The sequence below is a fragment of the Vigna radiata genome, chromosome 7 (assembly GCF_000741045.1).
Source record: "Vigna radiata var. radiata cultivar VC1973A chromosome 7, Vradiata_ver6, whole genome shotgun sequence".
NCBI lineage: Eukaryota > Viridiplantae > Streptophyta > Magnoliopsida > Fabales > Fabaceae > Vigna > Vigna radiata.
Window position 1 is genome coordinate 10,014,407 of NC_028357.1, and position 27,382 is coordinate 10,041,788.

At 33.9% G+C, this 27,382-nt stretch overlaps 2 protein-coding genes across 3 annotated transcripts; one reads left to right on the forward strand and one right to left on the reverse strand.

The window, feature by feature from the left end:
* Positions 1-1,603: 1,603 nt before the first annotated feature.
* On the forward strand, positions 1,604-16,345 carry LOC106768823 (uncharacterized protein Cbei_0202). Of its 2 annotated transcripts, XM_014654172.2 has the most exons (14): positions 1,604-1,999; positions 2,085-2,147; positions 2,734-3,177; positions 3,724-3,795; positions 7,103-7,228; positions 7,338-7,550; positions 9,330-9,377; positions 12,251-12,412; positions 13,810-13,971; positions 14,748-14,841; positions 14,925-15,043; positions 15,130-15,174; positions 15,708-16,034; positions 16,140-16,345. In XM_014654172.2, the coding sequence occupies exons 1-13, from the start codon at positions 1,652-1,654 to the stop codon at positions 15,939-15,941; spliced, it is 2,130 nt and encodes a 709-aa protein (XP_014509658.1). In that variant the 5' UTR covers positions 1,604-1,651; the 3' UTR covers positions 15,942-16,034; positions 16,140-16,345. The 2 variants fall into 2 exon arrangements, with proteins under 2 accessions (XP_014509658.1, XP_022638827.1); XM_022783106.1 differs by lacking the exon at positions 16,140-16,345 and having other exon boundaries at positions 15,665-15,773.
* Positions 16,346-20,600: 4,255 nt separating this feature from the next.
* Positions 20,601-27,067, reverse strand: LOC106768448 (serine/threonine-protein phosphatase PP2A-2 catalytic subunit). Its single transcript, XM_014653616.2, has 6 exons — positions 26,495-27,067; positions 25,378-25,492; positions 23,448-23,556; positions 23,294-23,371; positions 21,242-21,433; positions 20,601-21,153 (listed from the first exon to the last, which is right to left on the reverse strand). Exons 1-6 carry the CDS (start codon positions 26,745-26,747, stop codon positions 20,980-20,982), a joined length of 921 nt encoding a protein of 306 aa, XP_014509102.1. The 5' UTR covers positions 26,748-27,067; the 3' UTR covers positions 20,601-20,979.
* Positions 27,068-27,382: the final 315 nt, after the last annotated feature.

The window sequence follows — 27,382 nt, forward strand, 5'->3', positions numbered from 1 at the left end:
CAGTGCTGTAGTTCCAATCTTTTCTTGACTGGGACATCTTTTCAATACAACCAGAGTTGGAGAAAAACCGAAAAATGGTAAAAAGTTGTAACATATATAAACCAGACTCAGCAACGAATCAGAATAGTGAGTGTGAGGGTCAACCAATAAATCAGAAGATATTTTATTTTCTCTCATGAAAGATATTTGCTCATATTACAATAATTTCTAAATTTGCCTTCACAACATATATCTATCGAATGGGTAAAGAAGCTTTGAATGGAACAAATTTCAGTAAAGAAATTTCTACTACAAATGGTTTCTTTCTTTTTTTTGATGAAGTTTTAATTATAAATTGGTCTCTGTAAAAGGTTCAGTGAAACTATACATGCACATATAAAACTGTTGCAGGAAGTGCTTCCTGGACAATTAACACCTACCATAGGATACAAGGAGTCTTGTGAATATCCAGAATATTTGTCAGCAAATATAATGGACATAAGAGAAAATGACAGAAAATTGAAAGAAATGCAAATAAAAATGACCATATCCTTAAAACAAGTTCATGTTACCCGTAAGATGAATAAGGAAATGTGTATTGCCTAGGGGGTTGATGGGAAAATTCTGACAGCTCATCCGATCTTCTTCATTCAAATTCGAAGAATTGCACACAACACCACTTACAGAAATAACACAAACATTTATGAGAAAGGCCACCGAGAGAGTGAAAGCACTTTCTATCATGTAAAAGCTACAAGCCTCCTGTAGAAGAAAATTGTTGAATGAGACAATTCAAGATTCTCAGGTGTTGATTCCTTGTTGGGAGACCAACCAAATACACCAAGCAAAAATAGGAAAGGGAAAATCCCCAAATTCAAAACGATACAGTTCTATTGTGACCGGCGGCGAGCTTGGTAGCGACCGGTGGCGATGGTGGCGCCTTGGCTCGTGGCTCGTAGTGACCGGACTCACTCAAGAAGCGATTGATAGAGGAACGAGAGAGCTTCTCTCACACGTGAAGAGAAGAAGGAGAAGGGAGGACCCGATGCCATGCTGGCGATGTCTCCGACGGTAAACAGCGGTGGCGACAACGCGATTCCCAAATTGTCAAATCCCTAATTCCTATTAAGTATTTCTGTTTCAATTAAAAAACCTAAATAAAAATATCTAATTCCACGTCAAAAGCTTAATTTTAAATACTAATATCCACGTATTTAAATCTTTATAATTCAATTAATTTTCTCTAGATCACGTCATCACAGTTTCACAACGTTAATCATTATTTGACGGAAAGGACTTAATTGCCTCAATTTTACAAATTATAGGACCAAATTGAGACAAAAAAAAAATATGATGACCAAATTGAAATTGCCATACAAATATGAGGACCAAATGAGGGTTTAAACCTAAAACAAATTCAAACAAGATTTTTTATTTTATGAATATTCTTTTTCATGTGAGGAGTTCAGTTGCTTTTAATAAAACTAAAAACATAAAAATTTTAGCTTAAAAAAATAAGGTTTAACAAAAAACTTTATTTTCAGTTCGAAGTAAAAAGAAAAAAAGAAAATTGCAGCTAACATGTCTCATAATAAGAGAAGGAAATGAAAAATGTCTTATCCAAATGAAGCAATCTAATTGCATAGTCACTTGACTTCACAAACACGAGAAGATGTTCGTAGTTCCCTCCCCTTCCTCGTCCTGCACCTGCTTAATGAAACACCACCACAATGCTGTCTGGTTTCACGGTCGCACTCATGGACGAGTTCCTTACACCGGCAGTGAAACATGGCGCATCTCGTGTGCAAAGAGAACCGGTAAACAGAGGTACCCCTCCGAGAAGAAGAGGCTGAGAACAAAGCACAAAGAGCTCTTATCCGAGTCCAAGGAGAAGGACAAGTTTGAGGGCACGTGGAGGCTCTTCAAGCTCGCCGTTCCACTTGATCAAGATCCCGGCAAGGACTCTATCCATGTTTCCGATGCCCTTCTCCAGCAGATTGCCAAAGTTCTTAAGTTCCCGGTACTCAAACAAAACCCACCCTTCCACCTAAGAGAAACCGATAAAGAAATATTCTTTAATTTTCTTTCCCTTCTCTCTCTCTCAGGTCGCTTCTCTGTTGCCAGCAGAAGCTTTCACCGTCGTTAGGAAGTCTTTTGATGCTAGAAAGGTATGTTTTAATATCAGTTGTTCAATGACAAACTAAAATTCACTCTTCAATATGCATTTCACTCTTCAATATGCATTTCAATCTTTGTTCTCTACGTTAAAACAAATTTGAGAGAGGGAAAGAGACAATATAGGTTAAATTGAAAATGGGGGCGGGCATTGCCTGGAATAGTGGGGTGGCTGATATGACCCTAATTGTGGTCGCATTACAGTTGTAGAGGCCTCCAAAATCCAAAGTATTAATCTTTTATAGCAATTGCAGTTGTACATGGAATTTGAACTTTCTAGTCATTATAATTAGCTCGAGGTTTGAAATATTTGACTGTAGTAATTAACGTTTGGAATGGTCTTGTGCAATTGTTAATTATTTTTGTTACGGATTAGTGTATGGATTAGATGTTTTGTATTTCAATTCTTTGGTTATGACTTGTGTGTGTCAAACAATAAACAAAATGCAGAACATAAACCTGAGGAGATAAATCTATACACGTGTGGAATCTTTGAAGCAGTTAGTTTCAATTTGAATTTCCATAGCTTATATAATTCCATTTGCGTCCTCTTATTTTGTTTTTCTGATTTTTTTTTAGAAATTAAAAGAGCCCAAATTTGTACATACTGTGGATATGGATGTCCAAAAGCTCATCAGTCTGGAGCCTCGTTGTTGGGACTTTATTTCACGGCTGGAGCCTAAAATTGGCCTTGTGGAACGTGTGCATGATGAAAGAGATTTTGCTGATCTGGAAAGTATCATTCGTGACTGTAAAGAAAATAAAGAAGCTGCTTTGGCAGGGGGAAATGGACATAGCATTTTCTCAACGGAGTTGTGCAAGAACCAGGCTTCTAGGAAGCCAAAAATTGCGGTAGTGGGTAGTGGGCCTTCTGGCTTATTTGCAGCTCTTGTTCTTGCTCAGCTAGGAGCAGATGTTACACTGATAGAAAGAGGTCAACCAGTAGAGAGAAGAGGGCGTGATATTGGCGCTCTTATAGTTCGTCGAATTTTAGAATTGGAAAGTAACTTCTGCTTTGGGGAGGTTGTACTATGCATCTTGATTTATTTCTCTTAATGATGGTTTGTTGTCTCACTATGATAAATGGTGCATTCATGATTACATCATTCATCACTTGTCTTAAAATGAGTTTGTTTTTGGATTTCTTACTAGGTCCATTCAACTCTTATTTTAAATTTTGCGTTAACTAGTCAGGTTTTGACAAATGTCATTTTTCTCCAAAAGAAAACACATGAAAATATTCTTTTGTTCCATTTTTGCAACTTTGTCGCTTGTTACTTCAACTTGAATTTTCTTCAGAACCTCTACAAAACCCAGCAGTCAAGTATATTATGACATGTTGTTTGATTTAATGGAAATAATGTGTACTTTTTTAATGGTCATCTAGGCTGCAATATATATACATTGCTTAGGAATTTTGAAATCATATGAAAATTATAATTGGGTTTTTAAAGGTATTTTGCTCAGCTCATTTGTGATTCTCATGTTTCTTTATTTGTCTAGTCTCTCTCTCATATGCGTCTGCTTGTTTATTTACTTTGTCATTTATTAAGGACTTATGTGTGGCAGGGTGGTGCAGGTACCTGGAGCGATGGAAAGTTGGTAACCAGAATTGGACGCAACAGTGGCAGTGTTCTTACAGTTAGTCCTCCTATTTAGTATTTATAAAGCTTATATGTGCATCCTGTGTATGTGTTAAATTAACGGATTTTGCTTGTAGACTTATTAAGAAAACATTTCTAACTGATAAATGGTTTACTTCTACCCTATGAGGTTAATATCAGATACTCTCATAATTTGTGATGATAATGAATGCATTCTGTTGTTGCCTCTGTCTGTTGTCCTTCCTTAGACAAAGCACCAACAGAGCTTTTTATTGCAAGGTTTCGGGAATTGCCGATAAACCAGAGAGAGAAAACTAAAAGATATTATCTGTACTATTGAAACTGAATTTATCCTATACGAATACATGAGAGACAACTCTATATATTGATCTGATATAAAAAGAGAACTGACAACAGACAGTTACAACATACTAACTGCCCTGGAGTTAGGTTTACAAAACTAACTCTCTTACAATATTCATTCACCCCTAGAAAATCAAGGTTTCTGAAATGAAGATGGAAGCGTAATCACCCTAATAAAACAAAAGTTAAATAGTGGAGAGGTGTTTGGTGAGAACATCAACCCATTGATCTCGAACAAGAATGTACTGAGTAAGAAGTTGCTTGGCAAGAATCCCTTCTCGGACAAAGAACAAATTGATATATATATAGTTTTTACGAGCATGCAAAATAGAATTGCGAGCAAGAGACACTGTTATTTTGGTTGTCACAGTAAATTATTAGAGTTGAAAAAGGTACTTGTAGTTCTGTTAGAATTGTTTCTACCCAAAGAACTTCATGAGTAACTTTAGCAAGACTCCCCTATTTCGGTAGTGGACCATGCTACAACAGGTTGGTTTCAGGACCACCAAGAAAATATGATTTGGTTCAAAAGAGACGGCAGCTCATGAGGTATATCTTCTGTCATCAGGGTCAACAGCCCAGTCAACATCACCAAAGGCCTGAAGAGAATAAGGTTGACCAGCAATTGCAGGTTGAATATGAATGCGATAAAGGGTACCTTTAAGGTACTTAAGAATTCTCTTGATAGCAGCTCAATGACACTCAAGAGGCTTGGCCATGAATTGATTTCGTTCACAAGAAAGCTTATTTCAGGTCTGGTGATTTTAGCATACTAAAGTGCTCCAACCACTTCTGGATTAGGGTTGAGTCAGGTAGAAGCATTTTTGGAGAGTTTACAGGTAGACATCATAGGAAAGGATATGGCTTTTGCTTGTAGCGTATTTCTCTTTTGCAATAGGTCTTTAATATACTTGCTTTGCGTAAGTAATACTGATCCAGTATGAAGGTTCATAAATTGAATACCCAAAAAATAATCAAGTTGTCCTAACTGTTTAATAATCTTCTGAGCAAGACAAGGAGAAGTGTCAGTAATTATTATGCTATCTGCATCAAACACTAGATAAACAACATCAGATGGTATACAAACAAAGAAGGACCACACTTGTTATATGTGAAGCCAAATTGTAGAAGTGTGTTTTGTCACTTGTCAAAGCAATTCTTTAGAGCTTATTCAAGGCCATAGAAAGCATTATTTAACTTGCAGATGAGTGAGGAATCGGAAGCCTCAAATCTTGGAGGTTGCTGCATTATTTAGATAGTCTCTTCAAGAAATGCATTGTTAATATAAAGTTGATGCAAAGAGTAGAAAATAAGACTGATTTTATTATTCAGAATCGTAAAAAACACATTCTCATATTCTCTATTTGTAATAATCTAATTCTCCTAAAAAGAGAAATAGGGAAACTAGGAAAACAAAATAAAATAAATAAAATAGAAGATTGTATATCTATTTTCTCTAATTAGGAAGATTTTAAAGATATCTTCTCTAATTACAACACAAAGCCCAATGCTTAGGTAGAGAATGCATCCAGAAATGCATTGTTAATATAAAGTTGATGCAAAGCCCAATGCTTAGGTAGAGAATGGGTGGCAATTAATTTGATAGAAATAGGTTTGATAACTGGATAGAAGGTTTTAGTAAAATCATATCCAGAGTGTTGACAAAAACATTTAGCTACTAATCTGGCTTAATTTTTCTTATAGTACCATCACTTGCATCCTATACTATAACTTATTTTATATCATACAACTGCAGTTAATAGGATTGCAGTTATTAAACCTTTTAATATGAGGACTTAGGGTATATATATATATCATAGAAAATTACTTATCCTATGCTATAGAAACTGTCTGATATGGTAGCAATTATTCATGGAAAAACTGATGGTACTCATATTAGGATTATATCTTATAGTAGGGTGTTTAATTAGGCAATTGTCTTGTTATCTTCAGTGTGTGGACTGAGAATACTGTTACGTATCCGAGTATGGAACGTAACTAGAACAGTCTTTCACACACTCAAAACAAGCAAAAAAATAATGAAAGAATGGAATTGAACAAATGAATCTCTTTTATTGATGGTAGTGTATGAATAAACAAAAGTAAACAATAATTGGGAGCATAACTTCCGTCAATTATTTCTAATAATTGGGAGCAAGTTCTCCGTCAGTTACCTGAGAGCATAACTTCTCTTATAAAACTCACAATTCAAAAGCATACCTTTAACCCTAGACTCTAACTTTATTTATACTAATTACTTCCTGTCCCTCTCTCACTAATTATTTCCCTAGAATATATTTGCATTTAATATAAATATCCCTATATATAAATATCTCCCCATATATTATCCTAGCATATATCCTTAATTATAAATATCTTATATTGAATATTTCCCTAGAATATATATTTATTTACTCTAATTAACTTATACTATATTTATTTACTTTAATTAACTTATACTGAATATCTTATATTGAATATTTTCCTAGAATATATATTTATTTACTCTAATTAACCTATACTATATTTATTTACTCTAATTAACTTATACCGAATATCCTCCCACCTTATACCCTAACAAATACTGTCTAGTCTCCATCCGATACTTTCTTTTCTCTGGGACAACAAATGTATTGTTGTATTGTATGTCATTTCTGTGTACAATATAGTTGAAGACATAGTTTATATGAATTGCTTGAGTGCAAAAGAATTGAACAGGCCATATATTAATATACGTTTCAGAACTAATTTCATTTTTAAATAGTAAATAAAATGCAATTCCCTAAGTACATAATATATTCACTGTTAGGGAATCTTCTAAACATTAATGAGCATTCATAAACTAAGCACTATTCATTAATCTTCTGAACATTCAGAACATACTGTTTTCAACAAAATATATTTTATTGGCTTATCAATTGTCCTGTCAATGCTTAACCTATATCTCTTACTGAATGGCTGGTTTCATATCTTCTTTTTAGATTATGAAAACTCTAGTGCAGTTTGGAGCTCCAAAACAGATATTAATTGATGGAAAACCTCACCTAGGGACAGATAGGTTGGTTCCATTGCTGCGCAACTTTAGGCAACATCTGCAAGATTTGGGTGTGAGTTCCAATAGCCTCCTTATATTATTAAAAATATATTTATGTCATTATAGTTTTCCTTGTAGTTGTCTTCACATTGTCCAATTAACAATACTGCTTATTTTTCTAGGTCACCATAAAGTTTGGAACAAGAGTGGATGATTTAGTTATAAAAGATGGACATGTTCTGGGAGTCGTGGTATCTGAATCAGCTGATAAATTACGTTCAGCAAGTAAGAAGATGGAATATGATGCAGTTATTCTAGCTGTTGGTCATTCTGCTCGTGATACATATGAAGTACTTCATGCTAACAATGTGGAATTAATACCAAAAGATTTTGCCGTGAGTTTATATTGACATAGTATTTGAATCTTTATTTCAATTTAGTAAAGTTGGTATGCTTATTTGTTCATAATCATCTGTTTGCATATCCGCATGAAAGATTTATATATTCCTCAAACTGTTCCAACTTCCAAATGGTAGTGCTGTACTGCCGTGCATTGTTTACAAGTTAGGCTTGATTCATGTGGGTTTATTTTAAGTTGGTTCAGTTTTTCTTTGATATTCATTTGACATTAAGATTGTCTTTTATTCTTGTCTTTCCCATATGACTCTTACATTTGAAGGTGCCAGTTTTAACACTTTGAAAGGATTGAAAATCTCAACTGACATTGCAGCATTGCAGTTTATTGATCATTATAAAATTTCAGGGCATTCTCAACAATATCAAATTAATGCATTATTAATCCATTAGTGGCTAGGAGAATGGCCTACATTAAGTTGTCTTATGGAGGGCCAATCTGCATAAACTGTACATTTCCTGGATTATTAAATTTTCTTTTGATGGAGTGAAATATTTCTCAGTGGTAGAGATGCCACTAAATTGACTAAATGCAATTTTATTTGATGTAAGAGGAAATTAAAAGAACAGTAAAAATCAAGTGGATTAGGCATCCTCGCAACACAAGAAACGTCTTTCAAAATTGACTACAATAATTAGAGAAATTAAGAAATGAAAATAGACTACCTTTTCTCAAACCAAAAACAGGGAATGGATCTTCTCATCTCTGAAGAACCGTTGGATTTCCTCAAGTTTTTCTTTGCTGATTGTCTGGATCTCCTCAAGTGTTAAAATCTTACCTTCTACTTTTCTACATCTCAATTTTAGAATTAAAATATTATGTTATGATTATTTTTTAATGGGCAGATACATGTTGTGATAATGCCACTGCAGAGAATCCTTTTCCCATTATAAAAGCAAAAACAACAGCCTTGTCCCTAACTGTTGGAAATTCAAGTATGAGTCTATGTCTCATTTGGTAAAAATAAGAAAATTTAGCATCATATAAGAAAAAAGACTCATAAACCAATTGTCTTAAGATTTTGGGTTGAAAGTGGTATCAATCACTTATGAAGGTTGGGTTCAGGTCACATTTATGTATTCTCTTCCTAACAAATCCTCTCCTAGATCAATCCATTAGTGGTATTAGAGTTGTTGGTTTGTCTTGGTGACTAGCTTAGACCATTATGATTAAAGGTCACTCTGTACATGCTTTCACTGAGGGGGTATATACTAATATAAAAGAGACTCATCCTTAAGAGGAGATTGTTCAGAATCCAAGTGTGAGTCTAAATCCCATACTAGATAGAGATGAGGAAGTTGAGCACCATAAGAAAGAAGACCCATAAATCATTTCCTTAAGATTTTAGATTGAAAGTGGTGTCAATTTCTTATGTGGATTTTGCTCAGGTCAAATTCATGCATTCTCTCCCTACTAAATCCTCCCCTCAATAAACCCATCACAAATCTAGAGCTAGAGTTCCCTTGAACTTTTTTGTCTATCTTTTCTTTCATACCATAGACACCAAAGGAGCTTTCTTTATGGAAAGCTAGACCTATAAATTCAGTTAGTAGATAGAAACTAATGTAGATCCTTAGGGCTGACCTAGATCTCAAAATATCCTTGATTGACCAATTCATTATTACCATTTTAAGTGATAACATCATGTTCCCTTTCTTGGTCATGTGTAATTTTTTTTCAGTTGAATAAAAATGATTGCATGAAGTTTTCTTAGACATTCAATTTGTCATAACTCTTGTTTTTTTTACATTCGTCACAGGTAGGGCTACGGATTGAGCATCCGCAGGAGCTAATAAACAGCATACAGGTTTTTATCTAGTTGAATGGTTTCAACACCTTTATTTTGTGATTAGTGTAAACTATACTTATGAGAAGTGATCCTTATTGCTCATTTTAAAGTCCCATATATTATTCCCAGAAAGAGTTATTAGTATTCATCAGTTCTCAAAATCAGTTATCTAGAAAATTGAAATCGTGAGATTATGTAGAGCTGTCAAAATGGGTTACAACTCACAGGCCAACCTGGTCTACCACGGGTTCGAGCTAGGTTGGGTTTGAAAAAAATGTATTTTTTTATGTGGGTCAATTTTTAACCCGGCTCATCTGAGTTGAACCAGTGGTGAGCCGGATTGGCAATGCGAAGGGCTGCTTGGTTCTCACAATACAACTTCATCCGCTCATTTTCACAAAATTTTAACTCTTGAAGGAATTGTTTATTCCACACAAGTTCACATGTACCTAGAATCATAGATTGATATTCCACTTCTGCATTAGATCGAGTAACAACACTTTGTTTCTTACTTTGCCAAGATACAAGGTTCCCCTCCAAGGAATACACAATATCTTGTGATAGATGATCTATCAATTGGACAACTAGCTCAATCTAAATCACGATACCCTTTGACTTGAGTACTTCCCTTGTTCTCATAGAACAATCCCTGTTGTGGTTTCCCTTCTCCATATCCGAGATTGCCAATTACAACATTTCAATGATTAATGTGGAGTTTTTACATAAATTAACTCATAACTCCCACTGGATAAAAAAGATCTGGTCTTTTTATAGTAAGGTAGAGGAGTTTTCCAACCAACCTTCTATATCTCTTTGGGTCTTCGAAAACTTCACGTTGGTCTCTCATTAACTTTTGATTTGAGCCCACAGGACTATCAATGGACTTGCAATTTGTCAGACTTGTTTCCTCCAAAATATCAAGAGCATATTGCTTTGTGAAATTATGACACCTTTTGATTGTGCCACTTCAATACCAAGGAAATATTTTAGACGACCCAAATCTTTGGTATGAAAGTGGCTAAACATATGGTTCTTTAATTGAGCAAATTTAGTGACATCATTTCCTGTAATAACAAAATCATCACATAAACCATAGGATAAACACATTTTTTAGGAGTAGTATACCATAAAACACTGAATGATCTACCTCACATCATTTTAAACTAAAATTTTGCACAACACGACTAAATTTACCAAACCAAGCTCGAGGTGATTGCTTCAAGCCATAAAGTGAACGATGTAACTTACAAACTAACTCAGACTTCCCCTGTGCAACAAACCCTGGAGGTTGCTCCATGTATATATCCTCTTCCATATCATCATGAAGAAAGACATTTTTAATGTCCAAGGTACAGAGGCCATTAGCATGGAAAAGATGAACAGTACTAGTTTTAGCCACAAGTGAAAAAGTATCAGAATAGTCGAGACCATAAACCTGAGTATATCCTTTAGTTACTAGATGAGCTTTGAGAGGATCTATTGCACCAATAGGACCAACCTTAATAGCATAGACCCATCTACAACACATAGGCTTCTTACCAGGAGGAAGAGGGACAAGTTCCCAAGTACTACTGTGTTCAAGTACCTGCATTTCATCAATCATGGATTGTCGCCATCTAGGATAACCAAGTGCCTCATGAACATTATTAGGAACCTTAATGGTAGATAAGGAGGAAACAAAAGAGAAATATGAAGGAGACAACCGATGATAACTCAAAAAGTTATAAAAAGGATATGGATTATGAGTAGATCGAATACCTTTTAGAAGGGAAATAGGCCAAGCATGATCCAAGTCGAGAGAAGATGAGGATGATGAAGGATCTATGGTTTAGGGATTTGGTAGAGGAGGATTTGAGTCTCGGTGGTCTTCAGGCAATGAAGGAGTTATTTGTGTCTGATGCTATTATGTGAGAAGAGGTGGTTGAATAATGTCATTTGCAATTTTAGTTAGTTTTATTTGTAGGAATAACCAAGGGATCACAAGATGGTAGAGAAAGGATTTGGGAACAGATGAATGATCCTCTATGGAGGGCAAGCAAAAAGGTGTATCCTCAAAGAATGTAACATCAACAAACATATAATATCTTTCGGTTGAGGAAAAATAATATTTATACCCTTTTTTAAAACAAGAATATCCCAAAAAGACACTTAATAGCCTTTGCATAAAGTTTATCAAGACTTCGAGAAACATTATGAACAAAACAAGTACACCCAAACACACATGGAGAGACATGGTATAAAGGATTCTTTGGAAAAATTATAGAGTGAAGAACTTTATTTTCAATAAAAGAAAGCATCCTATTGATTAGATTTTAAACAGTGAGGATTGCATCTTTCCAATAATGAATAGGAACATTAGTATTCAACAGTAGGGAACATGTAGTTTCTATAAGATGTTCCTATTATGGAGTGTGAGGACATGTTGAATGATGTAAAATTCTTTGGGAAGATAAGAATGAAGAAAACTGAGTAGAAAAATATTCTTTAGTATTATCACTTCTGAAGATTTTAGTTGTCTTCCTAATTTCATTAAAGAAAGAATAAATATGGATAAAAGTTCAGATCTCTTTCTATTGAATATAGGGAAAAACTAGGTATTGAGTTAATCTCTCTTGTGTCTAAAATACACAAATATTTATAATGAAGAATGATACAAGTATATATGGTAACCAAACATATATATGGTAAATAGAAGATATTGTTACAAACAATATCAGCAATATCTACCACTATCAAACAACGAGATACAAGAGGAAATAATGATAACTTCATACAGATATGTGATGCTGTAATTAACTTGTGTACTGATAGAATCTTGTTGACTGTAATAAAAGTTGTTTATCTATTTCTCATGATTCTGATGCATTCATTTTATTCATTTAAACGTGTAGTATGCTGAATTGGCTTCCGAGGTATGCCATGGACGTGGTAAAATTCCTGTGGCAGATTACAAAGTTGCCAATTATATTGACAAGGAGGATTTCGACGAAGTATCTGATTCAGGGGTGGTAAATCGTAGTTGTTACTCTTTCTGCATGTGTCCAGGTGGGCAGGTAGGTGTTCTAATTTAATCTTTGGTTTTGTATCATATGATGGAACACTTGACAGAAATAGCAATAAAAGTCAATCTTTATTGAATAATAGGGAATATCTCCCTAAGAGAATTGTACACACTTCACAAACTTTTGGAGTCTGGTCGACTCAAAACTTTCTAATTCTTTAAAGTTCCATAACAATATCCCAATATTCCCCCTGTTATTAAAAAATAGGGTTAACTGTTATAACAGAAAACTACACATAAATGGTTATCCGCCTCTGGTGCAACTACTTTTAATGGAGTATTTCTATCTACACCTTATAAATTTCTTGAGCTACCTCCTTTCATTCCTTAATGTAATAAATATCATCAAAAATGAAAGGAAGTGGCCCAAGAATTTTACAGAGTGAAGGAAGTTAGCCCTCTTTTAAAATAACTTGCTTAATCACAGGCCTGCACTCTCCCAGTTCCTAACCCCACCACAAAAAACAAAAATGCTGTCAAATTGTTTCCCCAAATTCCCAAAAGGATGAAGATCCCCCCTTTTGGTGAGAACTTCTGTTGATCCGTGATCCACAAACCTAACAGCTAGCACATCTTCAGGTTAGGGTTGTAACTCGTGCATTCCTTGTCTTAGAACTAGTGGTAGAGGTTGTAACTGATGTTGCTGCCAGTGCAGTCTTTAGTAGGGATTCATGTAATACAAGATAGATGTGAGATGCTCTGGTAACTCTTGCTTGTATGCAACCAAACCAATTCTAGAGGATCTTATAGGGACCATTTGTAACAGATAACATCTTATTTCTCTTTGCTTAAGATCTCAAGTATTAAGGTTGAACTTTAAGATACAACCAGTCAGCCACACTGAAATTTACTTCAGTTTTGTTGTCTGTCCAATGTAGAATTTGAATTGGAGACGTTTTTTCTGGACAATGGGATATGGTATTAAACAAATAATGTGCCCAGGATAGAAAGTTAAGTCGTTACTTTGGATTCTCCATGAAAAAAAGGATCGTGAATGTTTCTGAAACTATTGACCCCTTTAGGTTGACCATCAGTTTGGAGTGGTATGCAGTGCTGTAGTTGAGCTCTGTGCCCTCCTGGTTTTTAGGGAGTAGATCCAATTATTTTAATACTCCTATGAGCTTCTTATGTTGCTTGGCATGAGACTTGGACACTCACAATTACCAAAGTCTCTATCATCATATTAATTGGAATATGAGCTCTTTGTCGTGCTGAGTCCATCCGCATAAATGCTATAGTATAAATATTTACTGATTGATTTGCATGAGGAAGGGAGAGGTGTGTCTAGCGTAATTGTACCATTAAACTGTCATGTCAGTGTTTTAATTTTCTTCAGCCATCATTGGATGTCATCAACTTGACTGAATTACAGAAAGTTGGAACTTTTAGGTTGTTCTCACCAGTACAAGTCCATCAGAAATTTGCATAAATGGCATGTCGTTTTCTCGAAGAGCATCAAAGTGGGCAAATGCTGCGCTTGTGGTGACCGTCACAACAAAGGATTTTGAAGCTTTGAATTATGTTGGTCCTCTTGCTGGGATCAAATTTCAGGTTCGTCTGAATTCTTGTCATCATAGTTGTGTTATGTTAGGGTGTACAAGGTATAAAATGAGATCTAAGGACCATTGTTAGTCAGTTAGTCCGTTAGTTAGTTAGCTTAGTTTAGTTAGGAGGATTAATTATACACGGGAAAATCAAATTAGACAGGATCACTATGAATTTTGCAGTTTTTTGTGATAGGAGAAATCTTTTTTTGTGAAGGAGAAACCCTTGAAGGAGTTACTTCTAATCTCAAATCAATATTTCAATAAAGCTGGTCAATTTCATTGTTTGCTTCTGTCAATTTATGTTCTCTTTCTAGGTATGTTGCAGTTCTTATGATTTTTAGTATTGAAAGTACATGTCCTACTCTCCATTGTTGAATTATGGGGATTTTTTATGTACGGAAGAAATATATAAATATTATTGGCATCGGTTATGGATTAAAAGACAGACTGAACATTTAACAGCATTAATTATAATAACATCATTCATTTCTTTTTTTCATCTTAATTGATATATCAAAGGCAATGTGTGAAGTTAGACTTGATATCTTCATTGTTCAGTTTTCTTTACTAATTCATTCCCTAGAATCTTATTCCAATCTTTAACTATTAAATAATAGAATACATCAATCTATTTTCTGTTTCTCTGTCCTTTTAAGTGTAAGTGAATGACTAATGGACCAATATATTGCATCAGATGCTGAGTTTTCAACTAGTTGGTCAGTATTCTTTTTGCTATAAATTGACTGTATCTGGGTTTTATCTAATACTGGTATTATATAGAGAGAGTTCGAACAAAGAGCTGCTATGATGGGAGGAGGAAATTTTGTAGTGCCTGTCCAGACAGTTACAGACTTTCTTGAGAACAAGTTGTCAGGTAAAATTATTGACTACAATCCATTATTTATTACACCCAGGTTCTCAGCTCATAGATGAACTCAGCTTGATAATCTATGCCAGTAACATCTGTACCCTCATCAAGTTATCGGTTGGGCGTGAAGGCAGCAAACCTCCATCAGCTATTTCCCATGCATATAACTGAAGCTTTGAAACATTCACTTGTAACATTTGACAAGGAGGTTTGCAGTTTCTCATGTCCTTTCTATATTCATAAATTTAAACAAAATTAATAGAATAATTTATTAATTCATATTTAACTTTTCAGTTACCAGGATTTATCTGCAATGAGGCTCTCCTTCATGGTGTAGAGGTATAGAAAACATGCTATCCTTTTTGGTTTGGTCTGATCTATATGATGCATCGATACTTTAATTTGGATCATGTATCTGCCGAACACGAATCTGTGTCGGATACTTTAAGATACTTTTCCGATACTTTTTAAGAAAATATCTAATCTATAAAGTAATATTATTTTTGTAATGATAATAATTTATAATTTTTTATTTTGACAATGTTTAATACTTATGATTTAAATTTTGATTGAGATAATAACAATTGTATATTTATTATGCTTTTAAGAATTTTTGTATGTTTTTCAATATACATATATCATGTATCATATTCTATTATTTTCAAAATAAACATTTCGACGTGTGAGATATTTGTCAATATGCACAAATATGTATGATTTACCAAAATTCTGCAAATTATTCCCCTGATCCTCCTGCCTACTGGTTCAGTATGAAGATGTTGATTAAAACTTCCTCACAAAGCAAGTGATTGTTTTGATTTTTCTTCAGAACGGCTATTTATTTGTGCTAAACAATGTTTTGGTCCCACCAGACTAGGACTAGTTCACCCATCCAAATTCCACGCGATATTGACTCTTATGAGAGCACTTCAGTAAAAGGACTGTATCCAGTTGGTGAAGGAGCAGGCTATGCTGGTGGGATCATTAGTGCAGCAGTAGATGGAATGCATGCTGGCTTTGCTGTGGCCAAAAGATTCAGCTTATTTCATGGAGATGTTGAGTCTGTTCTGGGCAAGGCTCCAAGTGTCGGAGTTGCAAAGTACTAAGAAGATCTAATATCAAGTGAATTCTACATTTTTGGTATATAGATAAGCTATAGATAAAGGTTCCATACTAGGCTACAATGCTGATTGTTCAAGGTAATTTTTTACACTTTCTTACTCGTTTCTGCAAACAGTGCTGTCAGCTTCAGCTTTTGGTGGAAGAACACTGATGATACTTGCTATCTTCTTTCTCATATTTAGGTTGCTGTTCTTGACATAAATTGAATAGCATAACGGATACTCACTTTCTGCTAAGATGTTGCAAGGACCTGTGAGCATTTCACCCGGTGGCTGCAATTTTGGGGGAATAAAAATTTGATATAACATTATTTATGTAGCTGCCCATGATATCTAGAAACATAGAATGTAGTATTTATTAAATAAATTCGAGAGTATTTCACCATTAACTCCAGATGTGTATGTTTAGGTTCTTATCATGTTTTAACATAGTAGGGTTTGCATCAACGTTTTAACAACATTGATCGTTTCAAAAATAGCCCTTCAAAAATGCATGTTCGTGATGGTGAAACGAATTCGATAAGCAAATTGAGATATTTCACTACAATGATAACATATTTTACACTATAAACAATATTTTTATGTAAGGAACAAATGAAATTATTTATAAAATAAGTATATATTCCGAAAAGTGACTACTACACTTAAATGTGAATGAAAAATAACACTTGTTAATTAACTTCAATACGTATTATCTTATAGATTAATATATTCACTCTGTCATGTTTGGATAACCATTATAATTAGGGGTGGATAAACTCTCTTATAGTATACTGTACTATAAAAGTTTATAGTTAATTATAAACTATTTCAACAAAATTACACTGAACTAAAAAATAATTCAAAATAAGTGAATTACTCATAATGCAGTAGAGTTCAGTTAACTAGTTTTAAATCCACTATATTATAATATACTATAATGTAGTTTTTCCACGATTGATCAGGTGTTTTCCCAGAACTCCCATCATCAGAACACAGATCTCTGCATTTACAGTACACAGCTGAATCTGTTTATTAAAACTCAAAGCATTTACCGTATACAACTAAATCTGTTAAACTAAACCATATTACATTAAAACTTTAGAACATAAATGAAACACATAGAAGCCCAAATACGAACCAAAAATCTATGGCCATTGACACCTTCACAGATTTCCATCTTAAAAGTGGTCCCATGATAAGCTCGAACAGCCTGATAACCAACAGGATATAGATACCGATCTTTTCTCTGCAATGTACTCAACATAAAAATGCATTACATCAGGCACCAGAGAAAAACAAATAACACAAAACCCGATTTCCCATGCAATGATATTTGATATTTCAGAACCCAACAAAATACAATTTTCAACTACATTGCAAAAACAGCACAAAAAGCAGTTTTATTTCTAAAGCAACTCCACACCGCACAGTTGTTGAATTGAAGCAAGCTATACGACAACGAGTTTTACGAGTAATCTATATATAGTTAACAGTTAACTGAAACTATGTAAAGTTTAATTTTTATTTAGTGAACTATAGAATAATTTAATTAGTTTTTAGTTAAAATAAGTTTAGTTTTTTTAAGTACAATATAGTATAGTTAACTATAATTTTATTACAGTTCATTGAACTATATCCAGTAATAATTATAATCAATATCAGGGACTGCAACAAAGTGTGTAACGACATTAACAATGTTTAAATATGATATCCCAAAACTTTCGTCATGGTCCGTAACATGTTCATGCATATAAAGGCATATGATTCAAGAACTAATGCATAATATGGGATAGTATTGTGGTTTTGTATGTTATTTTTTTTTTATAGTTATATATATATATATATATATATATATATATATATATTTTATTTCATGATTGCAATAAACACGATTTACTTTCATGCTTAATTAGATTTGATCGATGTTATATTAATTTCGTTCAAAGATTACTATTTGATTTCTAAATCGAATTTTAAATTGTGTAAAATACTTTTTACTCTTTATATTTGCATGGAAAAATAAAATCCAATCTCCTTTTCAATTTATTATATATATAATTATAAAATTCAAATAAATATTTGTAAACATTTTTTTGCACTACATAAAGTAATTCCTTGATTATTCCAATATAGAATGAACATATACTACATAATGAAGTGATTTTAAGGAAGATAAGTGAAATTAAACCTAACACTTCAGTGATCTTTTGTGCATGAAAAGCTTGTGAAACTAGGTAATCAGTAAAATGGTAAAAGTTTGTTTACTATACTATTAGCAGTGTTTCAATGTTGAGTATTAGCAGTGTCCCTAATCTTGCAACGAACGTGGTTGATATAGTTCTCAGCGTTGATGTCAACATCATCTTCCAATGCTCGATTCACATAGGTTGCTGGTTTGATGAGGTAGGAACGATGCCCTTTTGTTCTGTCCATCTCTTGTCTTCTTTCACTCTGCCCAGAAAATCTAAGAGACGATAATCTTATGATGTTTGCAACCACCAACATCGATGTCTCACAGATTGATCTCTTGTTGTAGTCCTTGTTGCTCATTGCCAAGGAAAGAGAACAAGCTTAAATGGTTGTTCTAATAACATAAGAAAAAGTGGAATTAACGAGATTATAGATATAATAAGACAAAGTTTCGCAGCAATGATTTGGAAAGTGACATGTGTTCGTCGTAAATGTCAAGTATTCATTAATGCATTAATGCATGTTTTGTCAAAAACTATATTCTATGAAATATGGAAATTGTTGTTGAATTGGTTTCTAATGTCTAATTTATCAATATCCACACACGGAAACACCAAAGTATATATATATATATATATATATATATATATATATATATATATATATATTACTTCATATTTCTGTCTTTTGTTTATCACATTAATCATTGTTATGGAAATCTAAATCACATATTAAGTAAAATTAAGTAAAGTCAACAAAGTTGAACACTGTATTAAAAAAAGACTTACAAATTTATTGATTTAAATTTTTTTATTAGAAGTGATGTTACAAAAAATCATCTAAGATAACCATTTTGAAAACGAATCATCCTACAACAAAGTTCATCTCTTAATAATATTAGAACTGATTATTAGATTAAAGTTTTAGATTAAAAATGATAGATTCGGTCTGGTCTGATTGATGTTGATAATTGTTCGAGGAAAGAGCCGTGAATTATTATATGAATGATCAAGTTATGAGTTCTCTGTATTATTAAAGTGAAGAAGGTATGATGTTTGGGAGAGTGAAAAAAGTAATTAAAAAGCACTTTTATTGGGCCCACCAACGAGACAGATGCAGCTCTCACCAAACACTCCATAAATTATCTTTGTTTTTTCCCCAACTTCTACTTTCTTTCAACTTCATCATGTCAATCAGAGTTTCCCTTCAAAGACCAATGTCTTTGTTAGTATCAATGCTCTCCATCTTGCGTGGGCATTTCAAATTCATCTCGATTTCCTCACTTTTCTTCAATCTCATCTTTCTCTCATTTTTTCTTTCTATTTTCTATTTTTTATATTAAATATATTTATAATTTTTAAACTTTAATATGATACAGTTTAATTCACAAATTTTTTAAAAAATAAAATAAATATTCTTAATTTAATTACCTTAATTTCTTTTATATGATAACCGTATTCTAAGTTCATGCTTATATATATATTTCAATTCAAAATATCAATTTAAAATATTATTTTGCATGTAAAAAAGTTAAAAATGTTGAACAAAGAGAATTTCTATCGATTTGTTTTTTAAATTTTAGAATTATAATGTCAAAATTTAAAATGATGGAATCTAATTTCACGTCAATACAAAGCATATTTAACTATATTTTTCGTGTGTCTGTATTTCCTAGTTTATAAAATTGAGTGGAGTTGAACGTGATCGAAGAAAAGGATTGAATTTGTGAAAGGTCATTTTAGCTGATAAACATGTGGCTTATCTTGCTATGTCATTCTAACACTGTTGATGATTTATGGGATCTTGCAATGGAAATTTAACTAAGGACCATTTTCATACTGTGGTTAAGTTCATTTGGTTTATCTTCTTAGTTAAAACTTAAACAAACAGGCGATTCAATTTTATAATAATGATCTTGTATGGATACTGTAACCTACTCAATACTTCCAATGTCTCACTATTACCAATCAATAAAATAAATACTCCAACTTTGAATTCCACCATTTCTAAATTAACCAAGTTAATATACGTGTTTGGTTAAAGTATGAACTTTTTGCTAAAGCAATTCAAAAATATCAACGATAAATTAGAAGACAAATAAAATATATTTTCTACTATTTCTGTACGTAATTCTCTTCTTTTTTATAACAGAACATAGACTTCACATTTTCTAAGTTACTTGATTACTAAACTCTGTTAGATTGCGTAGAAGGGTACCGTACTGAGTCTGCTTCAAAACTCACTGCTCATGATGAACATAATGTGTTGGGGTCGGAGAGGTGAGAAGGGTAAACAAGGAAACTTAATCAATAACTGCACTTGTACCCTCTGAAGAATTTGGCATGTTAATCAACGATTTGAGTGAAACTTAAGTTCAATATAAAAGGAAGTCAACGACTAAATGAGTAACAGCAAAACCTATGGGTATTGATTCAAATAAAAAAAAACAAACTTAAGGTTGCCATGACATAATTTAATCACGAAAAATTAACACCTGCACTTTCATTTTAGGCATCATCAAAAGTCTCAAATGGACAACAATGTCAGGATCCAAAAATCTGCTCTCTAACTTGAGATTTAATTTAGCGAAAAGAAAAAAAGGATTACAGAACAAGATATACCATGTTATTGCCGCTTCCTCCTCCCAAAAATATACAACCCCAATTGGTGGCTTGTGTCAGTTCTATTGGTTTCTTGTACAAATACGGCAGCAGCGGCAGCAGGTAAACTCCGAAAGAAAGAAATATGTTGATGACCACCCTCCACTTAAACAGTAAAATTCCTCTTTCCTTAAAGACACATCTACAGTAACAGCAGAAAGCAATAACTACAAACAGGTAGATAAATGAAGTTACAAAAAATAATCTGGAGTCTTGCGTGTGGTGTCAGGCTCAATTTGCCTGGGAGCTGGATCAAACTGAAGAAAACTCTGATCCATATTCTCTCCTATTTCTAGTATGGCAGCCATATTCCCACATCGGTAACAGTAATTTGGAGCGCTAAATACGGTAACCACATTCTTGTCCTGAAAGATCGTCAACATATAGTATCAAGAACGTATTCCCAATGTGGAAATAGATCGTTATATTCATTAAAAAGAAATTCTCAGTCACCTGGCACCAATTGTATCCTTCCATAACAAGCTGATGAGCTCTAGATATCAGGGAGAGACCATTGGTATGATTAAACTGAGTAGCAATATCCTGTCCAAATGTGTATCCTGCCCCACGGGGAGATATTCCCCATCCACAGCGATCATCAGGGTCAGACCACAATAGATCACACATTGGTCCTTCATGTGGAACCTGTAACATACAAGTAAGATTGTTAAGCAAACCAAGTCAGACAATCGAGAAGTAACTGGGCAAAAATAAAGTTAAGAAAGGGTATTTCATCGTGGAGTTTAAGATGAGATACCCTAAAAGCTTTATGTGCCTGACTATGCCGAGAAAGCTAAAGTTAAGCAACTGTAAAACTATGAAAAACTACCATTAAAGAACTAAAGAGAGCTGACTGATATACATTCATATTCTTCATTGATTCATTCATGGGTAAAGAGTAATACACATATATAACCTAAAATATACCATCAACTAAATGATGGCCCTACAAGCGTCATCATCTCACTATAGCGAACTAAAATGTAAACTAAATAATATTTTAAATAATATTCTAATATTCCAACTACATCCCATAAAATCCTTTAACCATTAACTTTTTCTTCTTTTCAGCCTCTTTAGGTCCATCATATCATTACCCACCCATTCACATCGGATCTTGTCCTCAAGGTCCTTGAAAACTGCATCAAGTTGTTGAAAATAGTGGCCCGTGGAAAGATTAGTTTAATAGTGGCTTTATCAAGAAAGCCACGTGGACGAGTTGGGATATAATTGGAAGGTCAATTTTTTTTTGTTGTAACATGTGATGATGTGAATGGAGGTATTTGTGAGAATTTGTGGGAAGGTGTATTTGTGTGAAAAAGAAATCCATAAGGTGTGTCATGGGGGCCTAAAGGGATGATTTGGGGTTTGAAAATTTGATTGCGGTAATTGTGAAACTGGGTGGTATTATGGGAGGGGTTCACAACTTAAACTAACAAATAATTGGAAGGGCCATTAATAGTTTGAATAGAGAATGGAGATTTTAGGAAGTCTAAAGGTTGGGAATCCAATGACTTGGCTGCTTTTGAAATAGATGAAAACCAGCTGGCTTGGGGGAAAAAGCAACTGAAAAAGGTAAATGAGTGTAGGAATCAAGAGGAAACAGGGTTGGGGGCATCGTAGGTGTAACACATGGCACTATTTGTTTGGTGGTCTGCAGATGCAGAGGAAAAAAATGTCTCCCAATGAGATTAAAGAGCATAACTCATGTTCCAGGACGGCAACATGAAGAGAACTAAACCCAAGCAGGTATGACGAGAAAAGTGATGGGCATGACAGTGGTTGTGTTAATGGTTGTGTGCTGTGGCAGCAGCTGTGGCATTGATGGTTGTGGTTGTTGTGAAGAATAACACAAGTATTGGTGTTGATGAGCTTGTGAATCAATTGGGAGTGATGGTTGTATTGACCACAAATAATTGTAGAGTAGTAGATATATGAGTCAGAGTAGACATTATGAAAGCACCATTTCATAAGATGCAAAAGCTAAGCTACTGTTAAACTAAGAAAAACTACAAATAAAGAACTATTGAGAGCTAAAAGATAAACATTGATATTATGTAGGTCTTTTAATTTCATAAGATGCAAAAGCTAAGCTACTGTTAAACTAAGAAAAACTACAAATAAAGAACTATTGAGAGCTAAAAGATAAACATTGATATTATGTAGGACTTAAATATAAACTAAATAATATTATAAATATTAATTTTAACATTGTAAGACCATCCTATGAAATCCTTGAGTCATTTAATTTCCTTCTTTTGGGCTTGATAAAATATATTAAGATTAAACTAAAGAGGAAGGTCATGATTGTTGGTCCTTGATGACAAACAATCTCTAGGGAAAAACTAGATTTGGAAGTTGCAACATCAAATAAAATATTTCTCAAACCATATTAAACATCAGACGTATATCAAGCTCAATATATCATTTTCAGAATATATGTTCTTCATATTAAATGGATCATAAGGAAATTCAGTGCACTCATGCTAGCCGTTACATACAAACCTCTTGTATACGATCCAATGCCCTGATGTTATCCAGCGTATCCAAAGAAGGTGAGAGACCTCCATGCAAGCAGAAAACCTGTAATATAAGTTGAAGTTAGAGCCTGGCATCAAAATTAGTCAGATAAGTTTTCTGCAACATATTTAACTCAAACCTGACTCTCAATGAGGGCAGTCAGAGGTAAATAATCAAACAAGTCTGTAAAGTATTTCCAGACATTGGCATTTCCGTATTTTCTCAAGCATTCATCGTAGAACCCATACCTGAAAGCAGAAAGTAAAGGATAAATGCAATAGCAAAACAATACATTTTATAGTTAAAAAAACTATTGTTTAGTGTTCAAAGAGATTTTCTATTTTTTTCCCATTTCATTTCTGCCTAGTATTGATAAATTAGTTTTAAGAAGAGTCATTCATACACAGCTTACAAGCTTAGTTTACAATGTTCAGCTGTTAAAGGGAATCTTAATCTTTTTAAAGTTAGATACCCAAGGAATTCATGCACCAGGTTCGTCTCACTAATTGGTTCTAAGATTGATCATTGGCTTAAAAGTCTGGTCAGATCATTTGATCATGTGGTTTTTAAAAGTGTCATTCAGCTGCAACTTACAAGCTTGCTATATAATCATAATGTTTGAAAATAAAAGATAGGGCCTCTTTTTTAAAGTTAGTTCCGATAGAAATTCATGTAACAGGTTCATCTCAACAAAGTATTATTTTCGTTGAGTTTGGTAAAATTAATAATTAAGAGATGTATAATAGAAACTTATCTCAAGCACAAAATTCACATTAACCCGTAATTAGTAAAGTTAAGCACATAGGCACAAAGCAATTTTGCTACTCATTCAGTGAAGGACCACATAAAGGTCTATATAAGCACTGGGCGTCTGGTAGATAACTAAAAGCAAAGCATATATTATTTATTATTCTAACTTTTATGTCTTAAAACTAAAATTTTTAGTCAGCATAATATTGATGAGAAAGACAAATATAAAAAGAGAAAATATATATGGCCTAAAGACATTACAAAACCAAATTGTTCTTTTAAGCCCTTTGAAATCACCCACTGGATAGAGGTGCACAAATAAGTGAGCTCCACTGGGTAAAGAAGTCAATGATTAGTGAGATTGTATGCAACTCCCATAACTTATTCTTAAAATTTCCAGCTGAATACATAGTTACTGGACTGGTTGACACCAAAACTGTAATGGCAGAGAACGGAGTAACCACTATTGTGAAATTTTAGATAAATGTTAAATGATATATACATATATGCTCAAATATTAAAAAAATGTCATCTAAAATTAAGACGTTCATTGCTAGAAATGAAAAGTAACAAGATCAGAGAACAGACAAAATTTTAAAGGAAAGAGAAAAAGAGAATAATTAGAGAGTGCAAAAAAGGATAAAAGGAAAAATGGCACCAGATGTCAGGGACGGACATAAACTAGGCCACCACTAGGTGGACAATGTCGCCAACAGTGAGAACGCATTGCATGTAAGTTAAGATAAATTTGGGATTACACTTGAAACCACTGATTCTACGATAGAGAGGGGCAATCAAATTTATCAATGACGAATAGAAAAAGACAAAAATTCCACCATATAAAAATGACATTGCAGCCTATGGTGCTAGTGGGCTTCCCTTGGCAAAATTGCCTATGGCAGAGGGGTCAATCAATGCTAGAATATGACGGCACTATAACGTTTATTAATTGGGGAAAAATTGAAATATTATCCCAAATACATCCCTAAAAGACAGTAGGCCCTACTACAGGGATAAATTAGGGTTTCTGCATCCATTATTCCCATCATGGTCACAGTCACTCCAGCTGCAAAAGACAGCAATTTCAATGCTATAGTATTTGCAATGGCGGCTATGAAAAATTGCAACACTATTTGAGTTCCATAGCACTGAGCTGTCTGGCAATGTGATCCAACTACAGCGTGCTATTGATACTTGTGGCTGAATATACATCACATCAAACCTTCAGTTTAAAATGATAGAGCTTAACATATATAAAATGACAACGGATCCAGAGATTTTGTTGTGTGAGAAACATTATGAGAAGAAATAGTCCATACACTTGAGTAATTTGACGGCTTTCATGATTTCCCCTGAGAATTGTAATTCTATCACGATAACGAACTTTCAAAGCCACCAAAAGAGAAACAGTCTCCACTGAATAGTACCCACGATCTGCAAGAATTAAGCCATGATAATGAGGAAAAGGTAGAAGTATTCATAGAGACGAAGAGTATAACTTGAAAGTCATAAAAAGCAATGACAAAAAAAATAAATTATCAATACTACCATCTATGTTGCACAAATACAATACAGGTACAAGGCAACATGTCTATTCTGGCAAAACGTAGTATGCAAGATAAATAGGATATGCGGATACATATGCAAGAAAAAAAAAACTCATTAACATAAGAAATACATACATATATAAATACACTTTCACACACACAAAATTGAAGTTCCAAAATTCCAGAGCAAGAACATACTTCTAAAATGTTACTAAAATAAGATATAACTAAAAACCATTATTAGCAGAAATCATTGCCTATTTCCTACAATGAGGAATAGCTTCCTCCAAAGTCATCGCCCCACCAACTATCATACGTAAAGATGTGAAAGATGAGATTTTGTTACACACACTTTGCTAATTCAGTGTGTTGATATAAGCATTAAATCACAAGATCAAAGCAATCATGCAAGAGAAAACCGGAATTATGTGCTATGTATGGGAAACCATCTAGTTATTATACAATTATTTTAAAAAACTCTCCAGAATACTTCCCAAACACGTATTGGACATCATAGAACTTCATTCCTCCAGTACCAATACAACCACACTTCCACAAAACTAACCAATACCCACTATTGAATTTCAAGGCAGCCCAAAGCAAAATCACCTCACCGGGAGGGAGGGAGAACAATTCACAAACAGCTCTCCAGCAAACGAGTTTCGGAGGCCTCAAAAGTTTAACGGTTAGGCAAAAAATAATCCATTCCAAAAAAAATTTCAAGACCGTGCTATCAACCTGATAATAATTTCATTCAATATTTATGCAACCAAATTACATATCGAGACCCACAAACCCACTTCTCGGCAAAAAAAAATAAAAAAATCTCAGAACAATAATACAAAAAAAGGAAAAGGGAATTGAATTAAAAAAATAAAAAGTGACTGACCTACATAATCACCCATGAAGAGATAATTGGTATCGGGTGTGCTCCCTCCAATCCGAAACAACTCGATGAGATCGTAGAACTGACCGTGAATATCGCCGCAGACGGTGACGGGGCACTTCACCGGTTGCACGTTCCACTCCTCCACCAGAATCGCCCTCGCTTGATCGCACAGCGTCTTCACCTCCGACTCCGTCAGAGGCTTGCACTCCATTAGCTGCTCGATCTGACGCTCCAGATCCGCGTGAGACGGCATCGTTTCGTTCCCTCGTCTGAGATCACCCCCTTCTTCTTTTCTTCTTCTCTCAGATCGATTCGCTCTTTCGAGACGATAAAATCGATCGGTTTCTTTGGGTTGGGGCGGTTAGGGTGGACGGCGTCGATGGCGACCGGAGGAATGCCCGGAATAGGGCTAGGGTTTGGAGAGTGGAACGCAGCGTTTCGAAGCTGGCGTGGTTGGATTTGGTCTCTCAGTTTCGCGGTTGCGCCTTTTCTCTTTCTCTTTGTTTCCTCGGCTTTGTGTTTCTCAGTGAGACAGACAAAAACAAAAAACAAAACAAAATATTTTTTCTTAAATCATAGAAAACTATAATTTAATTGTTAATTCATATTTTGTGTGATTGAGAGAGAAGAAGACGATGGCGGAGCTTTGCCAGCCAGATAACTAAATAGAAAAATGAAAATGAAATTTAAATACTGAATAAATAATAATAATTTCTAAGGCTAAAGTATAGCTGAGTTTGTTTGAGTTTTCTTTTTCAAAAAAATAGTTGTATTTTTTTAAATATGTAAGATGCTGTTTATTTTTAGTAGAGGTGATTTTAGAAGAAATAAAGATTAAATTTTAAAAATAATCTATAAGAATTTTAATTATTTAATAAGGTATTCACA